General features: G+C 37.2%; 1 protein-coding gene across 1 annotated transcript in view; it reads left to right on the forward strand.

Moving 5' to 3' along the window:
• The window catches only part of ppil2 (peptidylprolyl isomerase (cyclophilin)-like 2), a 68,308-nt gene extending 48,977 nt beyond the window's left edge, over window positions 1-19,331 (forward strand). The window contains exons 15-20 of the mRNA XM_036598355.1: window positions 7,616-7,733; window positions 8,735-8,791; window positions 12,631-12,703; window positions 14,440-14,502; window positions 16,142-16,284; window positions 19,041-19,331. Of these exons, the coding sequence (XP_036454248.1) occupies window positions 7,616-7,733; window positions 8,735-8,791; window positions 12,631-12,703; window positions 14,440-14,502; window positions 16,142-16,284; window positions 19,041-19,143 (557 nt within the window). The 3' untranslated portion in view covers window positions 19,144-19,331. The remainder of the gene's footprint in view (window positions 1-7,615; window positions 7,734-8,734; window positions 8,792-12,630; window positions 12,704-14,439; window positions 14,503-16,141; window positions 16,285-19,040) is intronic.
• Window positions 19,332-19,611: the final 280 nt, after the last annotated feature.

A 19,611-nucleotide genomic window follows, 5' to 3' on the forward strand; every position in this document is an offset into this window, starting at 1 on the left:
TACGTCAGACAGTACAATGCGTTTTGGTGTCTAACGTGCCGAAGAACCACGAACGCTGACAGGAGAGGGCCATTTGACTGCCATGTAAAATAACCATCCTTTTATTTTTATTTTTGTGTGACATGTATGGGCAAACAAGATAGTATATCAAGAATATCTCACTCACCAGCTTTTAAATGCTTCAAAGAAATTGGTTGAATATTTCAGTCCAGCTACTATATCTTGCTCCAAAAGACTTTGAAGCTGTTTGGTAAACAGATTAAAGATGGTGCATAGAATTGTGTAGGTATGGACATGTGCAGAGCCAATCAAATGCGTCCAAATGTGGTCCAAAAGTGACCAAATTCCTTATAGTTGAGGTCAGCTTAGCGTGCAGTAGAATCACATATCAGTACTTCTGTGAGCATAGCGTCTGATGCTGAGACTAACCAAAACATCTGTTGTATTATATTGTATTTTAACTTATGGTATCATTGTATTGTGGCTAGCATTCTTGTAGATGAGTGTTTATGTGTTAGCTTGAGGCATGAATGTACAATCAGAGCAACAAATCACAGGTTAGTGTATTTCAGAAGCCAGTCTAAATGAATCCTCACCAAAATTGCCATTTCAACATTTAAGGCTAACTCCATTTATATTACCTAATTACATTTTGAAATGTATATTTATTACATCTTTATTTTTCATGTGACTGTTAGGCTGCAGAATGTTTCTGGTTACTTGGTGATGTGGATAAACAGAGCAGCTTGGCTTGCTAGTGTCACTCAGTGCTGCTCATGTTACTCAGATTTACTGATCTTACTTGGTTTATTTAATTATGTAATTGAGAAAGGCATGTGTAGTTGTAAAAAATGAAATAAATTGTATATTAGGTTGTAATTTTTGTCTTTTTGTCTTGTAATTTTACATTTTAGTGCAGTGTAGAACTGCAAAGCATACACATAGCTAGGCAGCTAACAGGCTATCTGACTCCACCAATAATATTCAATTAGGCTTTACGCTGAAGTACTTACTAAAAGTTTCACTAAATCACTGCAAAATACACTGAAAAGACTGTTAGTTGTATTTTTAACAAGCTTTAAGGTATCATTTTAGCTAGGTAAAAATATATAAAGTAGTGTTAAACCCATTGTGGTTAAGTGAACATAAACCACCGTTAGCCTGGTGCTAGTATAAGACATCCCTTTGAGCTGATTGCAAAAATGAGCGTTATCATAGCTATAGATATTTGGATAAAACGTGTTTACAAAATGAAAGTTTCTATATTAAATACTGTTATATAATAAAATGTGCCCTAATGAAAAGGCTCACAAATTTTCTGCAATGTCCGTTGCTTTATTTTATGTCAGTGCACTAACTCATCTCTTTCTTGTGTCTTTTCGACTCATAAATCCCGAGTCCTGGTCATAGTCAATAGTTTCAAAGTCAGTTGCCTAATTCAGTGATTCAGTTCATAGACTTGGGTCCAAGACATGCTACTCGAATCCACGCCTCTGGCTGACAGCATTGAAAAAGCCCATTACATGAGATGTGTAGATTAAAAGGCAGAAATAGCCACATTTTTACTCAGCATTAAATGGTTCAGTGATTTCTGGCTGTGTGCTGCTTTTCAACGTTCTGAAATGACCTGTGGCAGACACAATACTTTTAATAGACTAATTAAATCCAACATAGCCTTTTAAAAGTCTAGCCACCTTACACATATTTTTGTAGTAATGGTAAAGCCCAACTGTGTAACTTGGGACACAAAAGAACATCCGTCATAATTCTGTTTGCTAGCTGCAGTTTTTTTCAACAAAGCTGACATTATTCTTTTCTGCCTCGTAGCAGTTTGTTTAACATGTGCCAGAGGTTTTAACACTGCTGTCTAATTATTCTTCGCTTTCAGGGCTGTGCTGTAACAGAATGTCACAGAATCTTTTAGACTCAATTGATACTATTATAATACTAGGAGCTAAAGCTCTAATTTTAATTTCATTATTTTTAATTATGATTCTTTAGGAAATGGTTCAATGCATAGTGAAATTTCCAATTTCATCATTTGATTATTTACAAAGTAGTGGAGCATAGACTATAAACACAATACACTAAGGTTTTTATTCCTTTTCATGTTTGAAACAGTTCAAGTGAGTTTTTTTTTAAATAGTATTAGAATAAATTCTAAATTCTATTATCATAATTTTTTATTATAGTCATTGCAAAATCTACATTTTTTAATTGCTACCTTTTTATACCACTGTGTACTATATTGACGATAGTTTTGTGAATTGCTGATAGTTTCCATCTATTGTGATTATCAATTTGATGATGATTTAAACACACCATCTGTGGCCTTAAGATGCACAAAAGTAATTGTTTGTCTTGCAGTTTGTTTTCTTTTAACAAGTAACATTAGTCCATGTTCTGAATCAGGCCTGATATGTTTTCTGGCTTTAAAACATTCAGCGGCAGCACTTTTCCCACCATTTGTCACATTGTTTATGCTGCTCTCACGCTGGACACGGAAAATTTGTCACAGTGATTTCAAACACCTTATTTTCCAATAGGATGCACAGTGTAGTCTGAGTCAGCCACAGAAGACGCCCATGATTGTATGAAGTTCAAACTTGTTCAGTTTTTGGCTTTGGCCAAGTCTCAGCATGGCCAATAGGAGAGCAGTAGGTGTGTCTGCTGGTTTAACTTTTGTGCCCAGCTAGTGAGCACTGCTCATACTGCGAGTGGTGTGAAAGCAGCTTGCTGCCAATATGAGTGGTGAGCGCATCACATACTGCATTCAGTGTGAAAGCAGCTTAAACTGATAAAGCCTTACAGCAGCCTCCCACCCACGGAATGGCTTCCCTCACAAATCATGAACGGGAGCCTAAAAATTGTTTACTTTGTGATTACATCAGTTATTAAAAACTAAAAAGACAACACACAGCTGCAGTGACAATAGCCTTAAGGCTACTTCACATGATTTAGCTTTAGCTGTTTTATTACTTCAACAAAGAGAGATTTATACACTGTAAACACACACTTTATTAAATCTGTAGCAAAAGCTGCCAAACTATACTACGAAAAAAGTGAGCTCACAAGTTTGTGAAATCATGTTTATTTTCTCTGCTTTAAGCAGGCGCGACAGGTGATGTGGTGTTACTGCATAACCTGCCATCTCTAAACGAGTTACTGTAAAAAAAAGTGTAGCAGTCGTTTAAGAGGGTCATCATCTGTCAGAGTAAGGAGCAGCCTGCAGTTTGTATTTACGGCTCCTTGTAGCGCACTGTGAATGTGCTTAGACTGCGTGCTTTAGCCAAAAATGGCTCTTTTTTAGATTTATTATTATTTTTTCCCAAAACATTCTCTCTCACTCACCCACACACAGATATACACAATGAAATACAACCCCAGCCGCAGAGTTGTACACACCTCTCACTCTCCTGTAAAAATCGCCCTGGCCTTTGGACCAGCTTACAGCCCTCTAAACACAGAAGTGCGATTGCAAACTACTGAATATGGCTTTGTGTTCTCATCTGTACAGAAAATGGTAAGTTTTATGGCACAGCAAGATGAACTAAGAAGGGCCTTGTCCTATGGATCTGCATTCTGGCTGTTTTTTTTTAAATATTTGAGTGTTCAGGCTTGTGATATAAGCATATCATGATACCCAATGTGGTAAAATGGTGCACTGTTGCTAGAAAAAGTACACTCACAGAAACAAATTTAGTAGTTTTTATTATTCAAAAACAGCCATAAGAAATATTTTGATCACTGTGCTTGGGTAACAGAGGCTACCTCTAATGAGCAAATGTTAACACTAGAGTTAACGGTCCAACAGCAGATGTGATGCCTCATCATCTACATACAAGTTTATTGTATATTAATACACTTAATCATAAACATGAACAAGACCTCAGCATTTTACAGCCCTGAATAGTGATTTCAGTGTTCAAATACTGGCACATGGAGCAGTTAACCGAGTACTTGTGCACATCCCTACCATGTATTCTCTTAAAAATAAAGGTTTCTAATAGTGATTTGCTTTCCGACTAATTTCGATGTTCGAGTATCCCTAAGAGTTAATGAATGGGGTTCTAGTAAACTACAGGTAAGGAAAAAGCAACAACAAAAAAGGAGAAAAAACAGACTTTTGCCAAAATTAGCATAGGGCTGTAGGCTTATTATTTTGATGATACATTTAAAATTTGAAAACATTTTTAATTATTCAAAAATAGCCATGGAAAATTGGTAGGTTTTGTGTCTAAGTAAAGGAAGCTACCTCTTTAGATGAGCTGCCTGTTCAGATGAGCTGATGAGTGAACACTACAGGTAACCAGTACAGCGTTGGCTGTTGATGAGGACTCATCTTCTACACAAGGTCTTTTCTTCTCAGTGGATGATTTGCCAAAACGTTACTTTGTCAGAGAAATATATTTTTTCTCTTTCTAAATCTAGCTAACATCAGCCAGAGTAGTTGTCCTAGTTAGCGAAAAAGCTGTGCTGTCTCTGCCTTCTCAGTCAGATCCTTGGCAGTGCACTCATGTTCAGGCATTCATGTTTTATAGTGGCAAAGTATAATACACATTTCACTGAATTCACCTGCTTGTTTTCTCCATCTTTCTGTGATGAAGTGTAATCAATGCCTGAATTGTGATTTCAGTTTTCGAAAACTGACACCTCAAGCAGTTAACTGAGTACTTAATCCCTTGTTGCTAAAAGGTTCTTGGCTTGGGCATGTGGTAAGAAAGAAAAAAAAAATATTTCAGAGGTGCTTTAGGGAACCATAGGGGTTCTTTTATGATTGTGCTCCAAAAAAAAAAAAAAACTTTTTGGCACCTTTATTTTTAGCAGTCAGCTCTGAAGTCAGTATACAGGAGATGTGAGGGCATCTACCGAAGTTACTTTTGCTTCAATGTGAGAACTAGGGAACTAACATGGATGTCAGTAATAACCTAACAAACCGCATTATCACTCTCCTCACGTGCATTTCTTCATTTCGTTACGTACTTGATGGCGTTAACTGTCTCTTCCAGTTTGTTTTCTCGGCTAGTTTGATTTGCAGTGACAGGAATTTCATCCTCTTGCTAGAATGTTTTTCCCCTCCCTTTTTTAATCAAGGCAGTGGCATGGGGGGTAGGAAATGTCAACTAGGCCATAAATTATGCAGAAATGTCACCCCGGGAATGTTTACGAGGGTGCACAGCTTTTAAAAGGCAAATTGGTGAGCGGTAAACGCAGTGTGGCGCCGGCAGCTGCTGAGCCGGCTAGTAAAAGCCTGATCCAGGGTCAGCTGTCTTTATTAGCACATTATTGAATTCGTTAGGATGTGAAAGACAAAAGTAATGAAATGTTCACAGATACAGCACATACCAAGCATATATATGAGACTTAGCATTTTCAGCCAGTTTATGTGGAAGTTCTGTTGAGTTTAGTTCAAATTTGTTGATTTGGGTTGAGGATTACAGTGTCCTATCTGTAGACACGTGAACAACACACACACACACACACACCAAGACTGGACCCTCCTGCAGAGCTTTTAATTGGAATGGATGGTGAGTTAATTAGTCCAGCAGCTTTGGGGATCTTTAGTGTAGGGTTCCGTTTATTATGTCTGTTGTGGTTCTTCGACATGCAGATGTCTAGTTTGAAGAGCAGGGCTGTCACTACTGATGATAGTTGTAAGCAAGTTTTTTTAAAAGACCAAACAATCAAATTGGCTTAACTGAACAATAACAAACTATGTGTAGTAGAGCCCATCAAATATTACAGAATATTGTGTTGGGGAAATTAATGTAGCCCCAGTCAGATTAAAATCAATGCACATCTTCAATCAATGCACTACAGATAACATACCTTGGGGCTTGAAAGTTTGTGAACCCTTTAGAATTTTGCATAAATTTGACCTGAAACTTCTTTAGATTTTCACAGTCCTAATAGTAGATAAAGAGAACCAAATTAAACAAATGAGACAGCAATATTAGTTATAAGGGTTAATTATAATGGTTGAAGAAGAATAAAGTTAATGGTTTTGGAATGGCCAGGTCAAAGTCCTGACCTTACTCCTAAAGAAATATGTGGCAGGACCTGAAGGAACCCACCAACATACCAGAGTTGAGGCTCTTTTGTACGAGAGATGGGCTAAAATTCTGCCAAGCTGATAGGCAGGACTAATCAGTAGTTACTGGAAACGTTTAGTTGAAGTTATTGCTGCACACCAGATACTGAAAGCAAAGGTTCACATACTTTTGCCATTCACAGATATGGAATATTGGACCATTTCCTTAATAATAAATGACCAAGTCTAATATTTTTGTCTCTTTTGTTTAATTTGGTTCTCTTTATCTACTATTAGGACTTGTGTGAAAATCTGATGAGGTTTTAGGTCACATTTATGCAGAAATATAGAAAATTCTAAAGGGTTCACAAACTTTCAAGCACCACTGCAAATAAACAGTTACTGTTCCTTTGCTCAATTTAACATAATAAAACAAAACATGGCCTGTGCAACAGTTAGGGCACATTATAAGCATTTTCCCCCTGTATGTTAAATTCAGCAAATAAATAGACACTGTGAACTAAAATAGCAGAAAATGCCATATTTAGGTGTGTCCTCTGAAGAGAATGTGTTATTTTCACTTAGAAAAACTCTGTAAAGTCTTGTCTAAGCACATTATTTTAAAATCATTTATCTGGGCAATAAGTATGTTTGTGCTGGTACAAGCAACATATGTTATTAGAATAAATGCAATTAAACAATTACAGTAAAAAGTATCAAGAATTATTAGTTTTTTAAGTAAATTATATCTTGTGAGTTAGAAGAGCAAAGTTTGATTCCAGATGTCTGCTAGATGCCCCAAGCAATCACATGGATTTGTTAAATTCCATCACCTGCTCTCTTTAACCCTTTCCCAACATCTCATGGCAGCCCAGTATTATTTGTAGTAGTTATCATCTAATCACTGGCTTTGCTTATCAGTACTACAGTATTATAAATAAAGTGTGCTGCTTTTAGGCACCTGAATAAATTATATTTACAAAGCTGTTTATCTGAGTATTTTTTTGCTCAGACAAAAACACTGTTATATTAGACTAAATACAAATTATATTAATATAGTTGTCACGTCCCTGTTGCTTCCTATGATCATAAAACAGCTCTGGCGTGGGTGAAACAAATGCATTCTGTTACCATTAATGCTGGAACTTTGTCTTCTGTCTCTGGTTTTTCACCCTGCAGTAATCATTTGCCTTTGCAACATTAAGTTTTATGGCGTTTGTCACAGCTATCAACCTTAATGTGTCACTGATATTTTATTATAGCAAATTAAATCTACTTCTCTCAATCATTTTGAACTTATTATTATATGGATATTTTATTGCTATGCAACAATCCAAGGCCCAAAAAATATCATAAAAGCAATTGCCTGTAGAGCACTGCTGTTAATGTCGGTGTGTGTTATTGTCTGTCATCTACCACTATTTATGACAAGAAAATGATCCCCTTCAGGGATACCAAGGCTTTTTTTTTTGTACCTTTCTATTTTTATTTCTTTTCATTTCATTTTTTTCCATTAATTTTTCACTCTTGTTTGTTTCTGTCATGCTTAATCTATTCCCTCCTGTCTTTCCTTCTCCGTACCAGGCGGAGAGTCGTACTGGGGAAAGCCATTTCAGGACGAGTTCAAGCCAAATCTCTCTCACACTGGCCGTGGAGTGCTAAGCATGGCTAACTCGGGACCAAACACCAATAAATCTCAGTTGTGAGTGTTTTTATTCCAGCCAGGATCCACCTGTGGGTCCAAACGTTTATCAAATGCTTCTGTAACTTAAGAATAACTTAGTCACTTTGCATTGCTTTCTGTTTGGTTACTGAGTAAAAAGCCTTAAGATGTAATAGAGCTGGGATTACAGGTCTAAGAGTGAATGATATGCCAAAAATCACGATGCATGAAGACATTTTCATAATATGTATTATGCTGTTTTGTTTGCATGCAAGTAGGAATGGACAAAAATGCAACAGCATTTTTTTAATTCAGTGCTTAAAAAATAAGCTGTCAGGAGAAACAGGAGGAAGAATTAAGCTAAAAATAGTAATAACTAGTAAAGTAATATGCTGTCATAAAGGGCTGACATTCAGTCAGCTGCATGTTACCATGCAGTTCTTGCAGTTACTATGCAGCAGTTGTTAAGATTCTCTATAATTAGTTTAAAACTGTCCTTTTTTATAAAACATTTTTAGAGTTTTAGAGTCATTTACCCATGATATACTCAGAAAAGCATATTGTGTCATAATTTACAGTTGTATGCAAAATGTTTTGGCACCCCTGGTCAAATTAGTTTGTTCATATTCTTAGTGAAAATAGTCACACATCCTCTACAGAGAGCACACTTTAATGCACAATTACTGTTATTTGCTTAAGTTAACGTATTGGAAATAGAATGTGTACTGAGCAAAACTAATGGCACACTGTATATTTTATGTTTTGATTTTTTTCCAGTATGTTAAACTCAGCAAATAAATAGAAGTTGTGTACTAGAATTTGCAGAAAAATGCCTGTTTGGTCCATTTAGCGGATGTATGTTTACTTACATAATCAACAAATCATTTAATTTGATGAAGGGTAAAACTTCTGCCTACAACTCCATCATGATAATGACACCATATCATAGCCTGCCCCGAAAATGTCTCTTCAGATGATTCTAAAAGCAAAGGTTATGTCATGGCTAATTAACTTTCCCATTTCTGTGTTTTTTTCCACAGCTTTATTACCTTCCGTTCGTGCACATACCTGGACCGTAAACACACTGTATTTGGCAGGTGATGCTTTTATTTTGCTTTGGTTACTGTTGTATTATTTGTTTACCTTTCACTTTTCTCCCCATCATGTATGTGTAAGGTCAGAGCCAACTCACACTCAGGCCAGTATGAGTGTGTACTGTGCATGTGTGTGTTCACATATCTTTGATAGCATATATATGCTGGTGTGTGTGTGTGTGTGTGTGTGTTCACTGTGTGTCTGTGTATGTGCTGCTTAGTGTCTGAGTCAGTAGTTAATGTCATGTTTGCTGTCTTCACTGTGCAAAGCTTATCCTAGGGGAAAGCATGTCTACTCTGTAGCCAGAACATTCCAGAACACCAGAAAACACACACACTCAGTTTCTGCTTCCCTCTTTCAGACAGTCTTGCCCATTTGGCAATGAGCTGTAATCCTTGGGCTCTAGCTGAGGAATTCAGAGGCTTGTCAGCATAAGTCTGAACCAACAACTCCTGTTCAAACACACACATATACACACACACACACACACACACACATCAGGACATATGTCCCATATATATATGTATATGTGTGTGTGTGTGTGTGTGTGTGTGTGTGTGTGTGTGAATACCTGTATATAGTAGAATGTCCCATCTGAATTATTTATTTACACTCACTAAGCACTTTATTTGGAATACCTCCATGTATCTACACCTGGCGTTGGACTACAGTCTGTAATTGTAGAACTACAAAGTGCACCAATATGGTCAGCGGGGCTGATAAAATGAACAATAAATGTAGATACAAGGAGGTGTTCCTAATAAAATGCACAGTGTATGCAACTGCAGTACTGTGCAAAAGTCAGAGACCACCCTTCAATTTCAAAACAGCCCTTAAGTACCTTAAGTAAGTTTTTCTTTTTCCAATAAGAACAGAAGACATATATTTCACCAAAAATTACACAGACTCTCCAAAGTTAATTATAATTTGAGATTTTTCAAGTGTGTCCACCCAGATTCCATTCTTTTTGGGAGACTTGCTTTCAGTTTTTTATAGAAATCTGCAGGTTTTTTTTATCACGCCTCCAAATTCAGTCTTAGAAGTTGGTTGCATTTTTTTGTTGCTCATATTCCAAGTAATCCCAAACACATTGTGATGTTAAGGTCTGGACTCTGGGGTGCTCAGTCAGCTACACATCCGTACAGACACATAGTGTAGGGTTGTCTTCTAACACTAGATTTTCACCTCTCTTTTAAAGATGAATGCTTTAACCTTATCTTGATCACTGTTCAGTACCAGCACACTTCACATGTCAAAGCTCTCAATTCTGTTTTTCTATACATCATTTATGTGCATGAAATCGTCAATATGGTGATGCAAGCAACATTTGAAAGCTTGATATCTCAGCAGTATTGATCATCTCATTTGCACAAGCACCGAATGAGCAAATGCTAGCAAATCTGTGGGTCCTTGCCTTCAAAGCCTCACTGCTGTCCACGTAGACATCATAATCCAAAACACATGGTCTTGATAACATAGCAATAGTCAGAGATCAGTTTAGAGATCTATAAGTCAGGCAGAAATAAACTCCTTCATTCTAGCCTCTGTTACTCTGTGCCAGTAATTCATACAATTTTTCTGACGATTGGGAAAAAATTGTGTTACCTATTACACAGTTATTCAGAGTCCCATTTCTTTTTATATCTTTTCATCATTTTTTGAACTCCAGTTTTGGAAACTTTTGGAAATAAATTTTTTTAACTTATTTGCCCATGCATATTTTCTATGTGTCACATATATGTATACACACACACCCCTCTGTCTACACATCTACTCTAATAAACTGTTTTCATAAAAACTTCACTGAAATACAGACTGACCCTCACAATGAGCTAAATCACACCCTCAGCAAAACACAGACGTGTGTCTGTGTGTAGAGCACATGGGCTTTCTGGAGACCCCAACTCTACTTGTAAAGAAAATCTCTCACGGTAACCAGAGGCCCTAGAGGAACAGCTGGAGAAGTGCAAAGACGTCTTTGTGTCTGTAGCAAGTTATTGGTTATTACATGTACTTCTTTTGTAGCGAATATTATTCATTTGTACATTATAATATTATATTAACTTTTTGTTTGTTATACTGTCCAAATATTTTACTGCATGCTTTGTACATTATACTGATATTAAGCCTAGTCCAGGACTAGTTTTATAATGTGGAGTTTAAATGATCATACCACTCAAATAAATAGTGTAAATAATAAATAGTAAGATCATAATAATAATAACTTTATTTATGAAGAACTTTTTAAGAATAAAAGCTACTTCAGTGCATTTGCATGGGGTACAAAACAGAGCTCAGAATCTAAGATTACACCCAGATTTCATACTTCATCTTTTTTTATATGAAGCTAAAGGGTCTAGCTTCTTATAAAGCATTTAAAGTATTGTGAAAGTTCACTAACAAGGATCAGTATTTGTTTTTTTATTAATTTAGTTGTAGAAAATTTTGTCCATTTTGTGTTTGAGAAATATCTGACACACAGCTGGTTGACATCATGTCTCCTGATGATATAAACTAGAAGTAATGTCTACAAAGAGAACAGTAAAGGCCCTAAAACTGAACCCTGTGGGATTCTTCAAGACACGTTAAATTTTTGATGAATTATTTCCAGTGAAACCATGATTCAGTAAATAGTTTATACCTGGGAAATAAGAAGACAGTATCTTGTCATCATCATGACAAAACCTAAAACTTTTTTTTTCCCTTTTCTTTTTCCTAATTTACACTTTTGAAAACACCTGCTCAGTATTAACATTCAAGATGTTCTGAAATGACCAAACATACATTAAAACGTAGAATGTTTTTTTCCTTCTCCCAGAAAGTTACAATTTGAGATATGAGAGGTTAAACAGCCATGATGGATCGTATTCTATGATAGATAGGGTCATGAAAGCAGTCAGTGTAGACTAAACCTTAAAATGAAAGTTCTGGCTTTGAAATACATTGTATAGAGTAAAATACAAGGTGATGTCATACCCTGGCTTTTTGATATCTATCAGTGTTTACTTTCATGGAGATCTTAGCTGTTCTCAGGTAGCGTTTCTACCACTTTCACCAGACTGTTTTCTCTAGATAAGATTTTCATGCCAATGTTTTGTCTGTCTCCTAGACCTTTTAGTGGTATTTTTTTCAAAATCCTAAACCACACAGTCAGATGCCTGCTTATACATTACTAGCTAATTTTTAAGCTAGTAAAAGCCTAGTGGATGTTGACTGAAATCCTCCAAGCTGTTGTCATGGGAGTGAATCGCATACCAAAGTGTGTGTGTTATCTATGCCAAATCTGTAAATGCGTTCTTTTAAAGTATTTTTTTTTTTATATGGGAGATGCATGAGTTATATTGGACAGCTTTGTTTAAAGTCACTACATAATGCTGAGTTTACATTTTAAAACGCTGATCCACTGAATTGGGTCACAATTATGTAGCTAATCGAAATTGGGCAGGTTGAAAACGACAGTAACATCAACTTTGCCAACATAATGCTAATGTTGGCTTGATTACACAACAGTAAACTGCACCCAATGTATCCTAACAGTCTGACCTTTCATTTATGTACTATATAGGTATAGCTTGCTATTAACAAGGCACTGGAAATGTAGGTATTTTAACAAAAACTCTTTCAGATGAGTGGGATTTTTGCAGACAATCTCTAAAGCTTGTTCAACCTAGCAGCTACGAAAGAACACACTTGTGGGCAGAGCATGCATAGGTCAGCTTCCTTTCTATGATGTTGGAAAACTATCATCATCTAAAGCAGCTTACATGAGCTCTTCTCTGTGTGTGAATACAAAGTTGGGTAACAAAAACATTCTGATCTCTCTCTCTTTCTTCCCCCTCAGAGTGGTGGGTGGGTTTGAGACCCTCACAGCCATGGAGAATGTTGAGAGTGACCCTAAAACCGACAAGCCAAAGGTACAAAAGCAATTTCTCACAGTGTTAAAAATGTCTCTTTAACACTGTAACATTACTCAGAATTTCATATCTCTGAAAGGTGCCAGTCAGAAGTGCCATTAATAAATAGTGACGTCTTTTTTTCCCCTTTTGCTTAATGCATGCCTTACAGCCACTCATCACTCCTCTCCTGCTGTTTTCCTTCATATTTCTCTGCCACTGTTTGAATCCCCAGAGGAGCTGAACTGACTCATGCAGTAGAGCTTTTGCCATGAAAGAGGATTTCTCATGGGATTTCCCCCCAAACTCACACGCTAGTGGAGCTGAATTCTCTCCCTGCTTTTATTTTGCTTTGTTTATTTATTTATCCATCAATCCATTCATTCTCTCTTCCCCGCTTAGTTCTCATCTGTCGCCACCAAACCTAGTGATGAACGTTCTGTAGTACTTTCATACTTGTTATACTTTTTTTTTTTTCAGTGAACAGCTGAAAGTGCTTGCTAACACAAACTCTTTTGAGGTTGAGTACCTTAGAGTATAAGAATAACCGTGGGATTTTTCTGTAAGCAGGTTTCTGAAGAGAGTCTGTGCTTTAACTCGCTGCTAAAGGAAGGCTGTTGTGTGGAATCAGGATGACTTTTGTCTTCGGAAAAAGCTTCAGTTCTTAGAAAGCTCTGACACGTGTGGAACCATTTCTTGCGGAAAATTGGACCACTTTTCAGACAAATGATACCCGCCATCAGGTTGAACAGCTGGAAGAGGGCAATTTAGATTTAAAGGGCCCATATCATGGCAAGCCAAATTTTCCTCCTCAGTTTCCTCATAGTTTTAAGTAGGAAGGTTTTAAAGAGCCCATATAATGGAAAACCAAATTCCCCTTCCTTTTTAAAACAAATGAGTTTGAAATAATATGTAAACATTGTTGAAGTTTCATTTACTACCCAGTTCATAGAGTCTGCCCACTCAGCTACAGGAATGGCCCATTTCAAGTGAACTGTTTTTGTGATGTCACAAAAGCAGCACATCTATCCTTAAATTCAGCCTTTAGCAGTTTAGCTCCACTCATTCATGTTAACGTTAAAAGGAGTATTTTGACCTGGACAGCCTTTTGATTGAGGCACAGTAGATTGCAGACAATCAAAGCAAAGCTCATTTACATATATCAATCTTAAAGGCACAGTAATACTATCACCCTGTATAATTTTAAGGGATAGAGAGATGTTGGAAACATAAATTCTGACTGTTTTTAGGACTTAAATGCACAAACATTATAAGTGGACCTCAGAGGGGAAAAAACGAAATGCAAGAATAATTTTGTATATGTGCCCTTTAAAGCTTTGAGAGCAGAAGACGACTCATCAGGTCATAATACTGTCTTCTAGTGCTCTTAAGTCTACTAGGCTACTTGTATCTAGGTCAGTAATGTCGTATTAGTTACCAAATGATGTTTATTTATCTTTATATTAACAGGAATAAGAAACGCCATCAAATGTGCAGATTTAGGTTTAGTCTCCATGACCTCTATTTCATCTGTGTCTCCAACACATTATGTACAGTGAGCTCTCCAGTGAAAGTGTGCTAACCAGCCAGCTTGTCCCAGTTCAGTAAGAGGGCTTTTCTCGTTTATATGGGACATTACATTCTTCAAAGACGACAGCCATAATCCTCCTAAAACCCCAGATTGATTTGTGATCCCTCTCTCTCTCACACTCTCTCTATCTCCCTCTTTCTCTCGTTCATGCTCTCTCTGTTCCCAGTCTGAGATTAAACTGCTAAGTACTACAGTGTTTGTGGATCCTTATGAAGAGGCAGATGCACAGGTGGGTTTTTGTGTGGGGTGGTGGGGGCATGTGATTGCTGGGTATCTATGACTGTGATGATACAGGGACCATCTGATGTTGATGTGTGAGTAATAGGACATGTGTGGGGGTTTGTACTAGGGATCCACAAGATGGCCAAAATATTGTTGTTTTGGCTAAATTGCTATATATCGCAGCTGCTGTATGACTTATATATTTAAAAAAACATTATCAATATTAATTTACTGAATCAATATTATGACATTATTGGCTGCATTCTCCTCATCAAATATGATTAACTTTTGTTGAACTGCACAACTATCTTTTGATTCATTTGAAGACCTACAGAAACCAGTCACACAGCTTTGATTGGTTAAAGGAAAATTCCACCAACGTTTTCTAAATTTCCATATGATTAAATTGTTAAGATGTAAGTAAACTCCTCCAGAATGACGTGGTGTTAAATGCAAACCAGACATATGAATCATTTAAAGCCTCTTAAAGCTCCCCCACGGAAAACTATAGATGTTATGAATACGCTGCCTGATGCCTGACACATTGTTTCACCATAGTTTGGAGAGAAGGTTTTGGCCTAACATGTATTTTAAGCACTATTTGAGAAGTGAGGAGCCATTTGAGATTCTGCCGTACACATGCTCTCATGCTCAACCAGAGTGATAATGACATTGCAGTTTTTTTATCCCTTCGTCTTCCTGTGCTCTTACCTGGATGTGTTCACTCATTGAAAGAAACTTAATGCTTAGTAGTGTTAAACTAGGATGAGGGTGGTTCTGCTGTGCATGTTTACGTTTTGCTAACATTAGAACAGATGAGGAAACATGTTTCCCCAAGCTAATCCACTAATACAGTGTCATAGAAAGTTAGGCATGTAGGGTACAGATTGTACAGTGTCATAAAACGCAGTGCAGTGCATGTGTGTGTGACAGTGGTGCAAATCAGGCATGGGACGCAGATCAGGTAGCAACACCTGGTGTAACTAAAATAGTTGATGCTGTCAAAAAATGCCACATTTGGCCTAAATTCCATAAAGTTTGCATGCGCAGTGTACATACTATATCAAAAGTTGAGTCTGCCCTGTGTAGAGGTGTGGCTAAACATGCTGTGTTAAGGCCAGAGAGGAAGTGTCTGACTTGTCAAGGTATCATTGTGAACACTTAGAACATCAGCTATCATCGTTAGCTTCACACTTTACTTCTCAGTCACGTCTGTGGCATGTGTAACTATAGTGCTGTGGAATAAAAGTTTGTACAGTGTCCTAGCATCAACTTAAACCATTTACAGTTCTATATATGAGAAACTGACCCTACCAGAATCTAGCATCAACATTTGACAGCGTTAGTTTTGAGTTTGAACCTCACCTCAACACAACTATTATACACATTGAGCAGCAGGGTACTTGTACAGTCTGAGGGCAAATGGGTAGGGGCTGAAGTACCACCAAGGTATGTCTGCAAAGGTGAACATCGCAATTAATAAAAAACATATTATGCAGCCCTAGCTTGTATGTGTTAGCGTATGAGTGCCTATGAGTGTGTTCTAGGTTCCTTTGTGATGATCTCACACATCACCATGTGTGAATAGATGTGTATGTATGTGTGCATTAGTGATAGATGTGTATTTGTGTGTGTTGATCCTGTAGATTACAGCTGAGCGGGAGAAGGAGGCTCAGAAGCAGGAGGAGGAGAGAGCTCAGAGCTCGTCCGCTCTCAGCAAAGCGAAATCTGAACAACCACCCAAAGCCTACAGAGCCGGGGTCGGCAAATATATCAACATGGTGGCTGCGTGAGTTCTCACACACACACACACACACACACACACACACACACACACACACACACCCCCACAAGCACACACTTTATAATGAGGTTCACTCAAGCAGGTGACAGTAAATGTAGGAGTAGAGTAACTGAAGAAGAGACAGGGACAGTTCTGCATGGCTGCAGGCTCAGCTCTCTGGCCTTAAGGAAATGAAATTTATTATTTTATGTTGTCACTTTATGCCAAAATATAAATAAAATATTAAAGCACTAAGCCACAGGACAGGCCATGCATTACAGCACATGGCTTTTATTGCTTTTGGGTTTATTGCTTTTACAAAACGGTGACCACAATATGATAAAATTGACAAGTATTCGTAAATAAGTTTAATTTGTTATTCATTGAGTTAATTAACTCTATTTTAATATAATTCATTTACAGCATGGTTTGCTAACAGTAGTCTGTGTTCCATGAACAACACATTAGTTTTTAATAACTTGATGCATTAAAGGAGATTTCCAATCATTTTTCAAAAAATTCAGCACATTTCAATAATTGAGATTTACAAACTTATTCGGAGTGGTTTCATGTAAAAATTTTTAGAGAAACTTTATAGTGGTGGTTATAGGAACCAGGAGGCATGATGTCTACAATGCAAATATAGTCATTTTATTTACTGTACAAAATGCCCAGTGAACCTAAATGTGTCTTCTGAGTTTTCGTGTGTAATGTTGATAATGGAATATCATTATGATAATGTGTAATGTTGGTGGTAAAATAGTGGTAAATCTTTTAGAGGCATTAAATGCTTTGGATATCTGGATCTTATCACCACCACTGTGAACAATTCTAACCACTCTGAATGACTTTGTTTACTTAACGATTTAAAAATGGATAAAATTCCCAGAATTCAGTTGATGTGTGCGGCTATATGTGAGCATATGTGAGTATTTTACAGTGGCTTCCAGTGTGGCTCTGCCACTAATGTTTTAAAATCAGAATCTTATACATTATTTATTTGAATGGGTGAAAACCGGTTCCAGTCCAAGCTCTCGTTGCTTCTCAGTGCATTCTACTCCCTCATTATGTTTGTCTAGAAGTGGATGAGGTCGGGTTCGTAGTTGAGAGTGTGATTAACATGGTGTGTGTGAGTGTAGGCGTGTGGACGTTTGGGGGTCGTAACATTGCTCAGTGGGGTACAGGATATGAGCAAAGCTCAATGTGGAAGCAGTGGGTCATCAGTATAATTATCCTGCACCCCCCGCTGATTTCTGTTTCTCTCTCTCTCACACACACACACAGACACACACACAACTGTACAATAGCAAGAACCCATCACACACACTCACTTCAGCATTCTCACTCTTGTACACACTCAGACACCCCTACTGTTAGTGTGTAAACTGGTCTCTCTCACTCTCTCACTCGCCATGACACCGTAGCAGCTTCATCACACAAGGGTACACCATGAGGCTTTCACACATACGCTACCTTAGCCTATTTTAATGTGTTTGCATACTTCACATGCTTTGCTGCGTTCAGTATTCTCCTTTATTCTCCTCATTTCTTGATCATGAGTCTGAAAACATGATAACATCATATTTATTCGCCGTATGCATTAACGTGTTAAACCTTTGTTTTGGTGTTTGGTCTTAACACTCTAAATTCAACCCAGTTTACAAGTACAGTACTGTGCAAAGATCTTAGGCCATCTGAAAAAAATAAATTGTAAAACTGTTTATCTGGGCAGTAAGCATTAATTGAAAACTAAAAGAATTAATAAATAATTTAAAACAAATTAACAGAAATAAAATAAAAATAAATATTAAAGAAAAAAACATTTTGGGGTGCCCTGGTTAACGGCATTATGTCTCAGAGAAAACGCTATAGTGAGGATGACCACGACCAATAAACCTACTGTAGCTATCATTCCACAGGGATTAATGGCAAATTAATGGTCCTACTTTTTAAAGCACTAGACATAGATTGTCGGAGTCACATGGTTTCTGCATATTTAACTGGTTAAGATGTAAGCATAGTCATTCAGAGTGGTTTGATGAAATGTGCTGTTGTAGAGAAGCTAACAGAGTCAGAAGTGTTTACTGTGGTGGTAATAGGAACCAGACATCTGATAACTTTAGTGCCTCTAAAAGTTACCGCACAGAAGATTATTACTCGGATTAGTTACAAATACACTGCACTACAGTTAGCGTAAAACAGCGGTGGTACATGACGTGGCAGCATGCAGCCATTTAAATGTTGCCATGGTGATAGCATCCGCTGAAAATTGGTGATTGTCTAAAAAGAGCTTTGTCAGTCTGTTTTATTTATTTAAAGTGGAAAAAGGCATAAGGGTGCAAGAACCTAAGACCCCTCAGGCCCCCTTAGGCTCCCCAGTAGCTGCTGGGCTGAAGTACACTGAGAAGTCAGGAAATAAACCTGGTTTCTTCTAACCGTATTGTAGTATATATTAGTAACATTCTGTAAAATAAAAAAAAATCTTATTTTATTGTAATTATGTTAATTTGTCTTTAGTTCAAAGTTATATAGCCTTTTTACAGGCAAACACGCACCATATGAGAACACTAAAAGCCATCAGTTGGCATCAGTGACTATTCACATTGTTTGTGTTAGCATCGTTAGCATTATTGACTAAACTTTATGTATTTTGTTAACCCTATGTATGCGTCTATGCACATGAGGGTTAGACAGCGGCTAAATGGCATAATTATAATCTACAGGACAACTGATTATTGATCCCCGTGTTTGTGTGTGTTCAGTAAGCGCTCTGCAGAGGAAGAGGACTCCAAACCTTCCACCAGCGAAGCAGCAGCTAAAAAACCCAAAGGCAGGACAGGCTTCGGAGACTTCAGCTCCTGGTAGACATTCAGCTGTGAATACTGTATGTTACACTCTTGCTGAATTGTCCCCTATTGTTTTCAGTTATTTTGGTATGGATTAAGTGTCTGTGAGATTTAGTTCAGCTTTTTTTTCTTTTTGTAAACAGTCCCTGCAGTGTAATTTCTTTATTTGTATTTGAATTGTTTATTGAATAAATCAGTTTTCCTAAACCTGGTGCGTTCTTGACTTGTGTATTTTCACTCTCTCCATTTCTAAGGACTAGTTTGACAAAAAAATAATTATATGAACTTCTGCTAGATATAACCATATAGAGCCCTATGAGATTTCTAGTACATTAGAGCAGGGCTAACCTTGTGCAGATAACCAGTTTTTGGTCATTCTAAACCAAACACGTTTGAAGCTTGTAAAAGGCAATCAGCATTTTTTTTTATTTGAAGTTTGTAAAAGACATGGACATGCACTGTATGTCCAAAGGTATGTGGAGACCCC

The sequence above is a fragment of the Colossoma macropomum genome, unplaced genomic scaffold (assembly GCF_904425465.1).
Source record: "Colossoma macropomum unplaced genomic scaffold, Colossoma_macropomum, whole genome shotgun sequence".
NCBI classification, from domain to species: domain Eukaryota; kingdom Metazoa; phylum Chordata; class Actinopteri; order Characiformes; family Serrasalmidae; genus Colossoma; species Colossoma macropomum.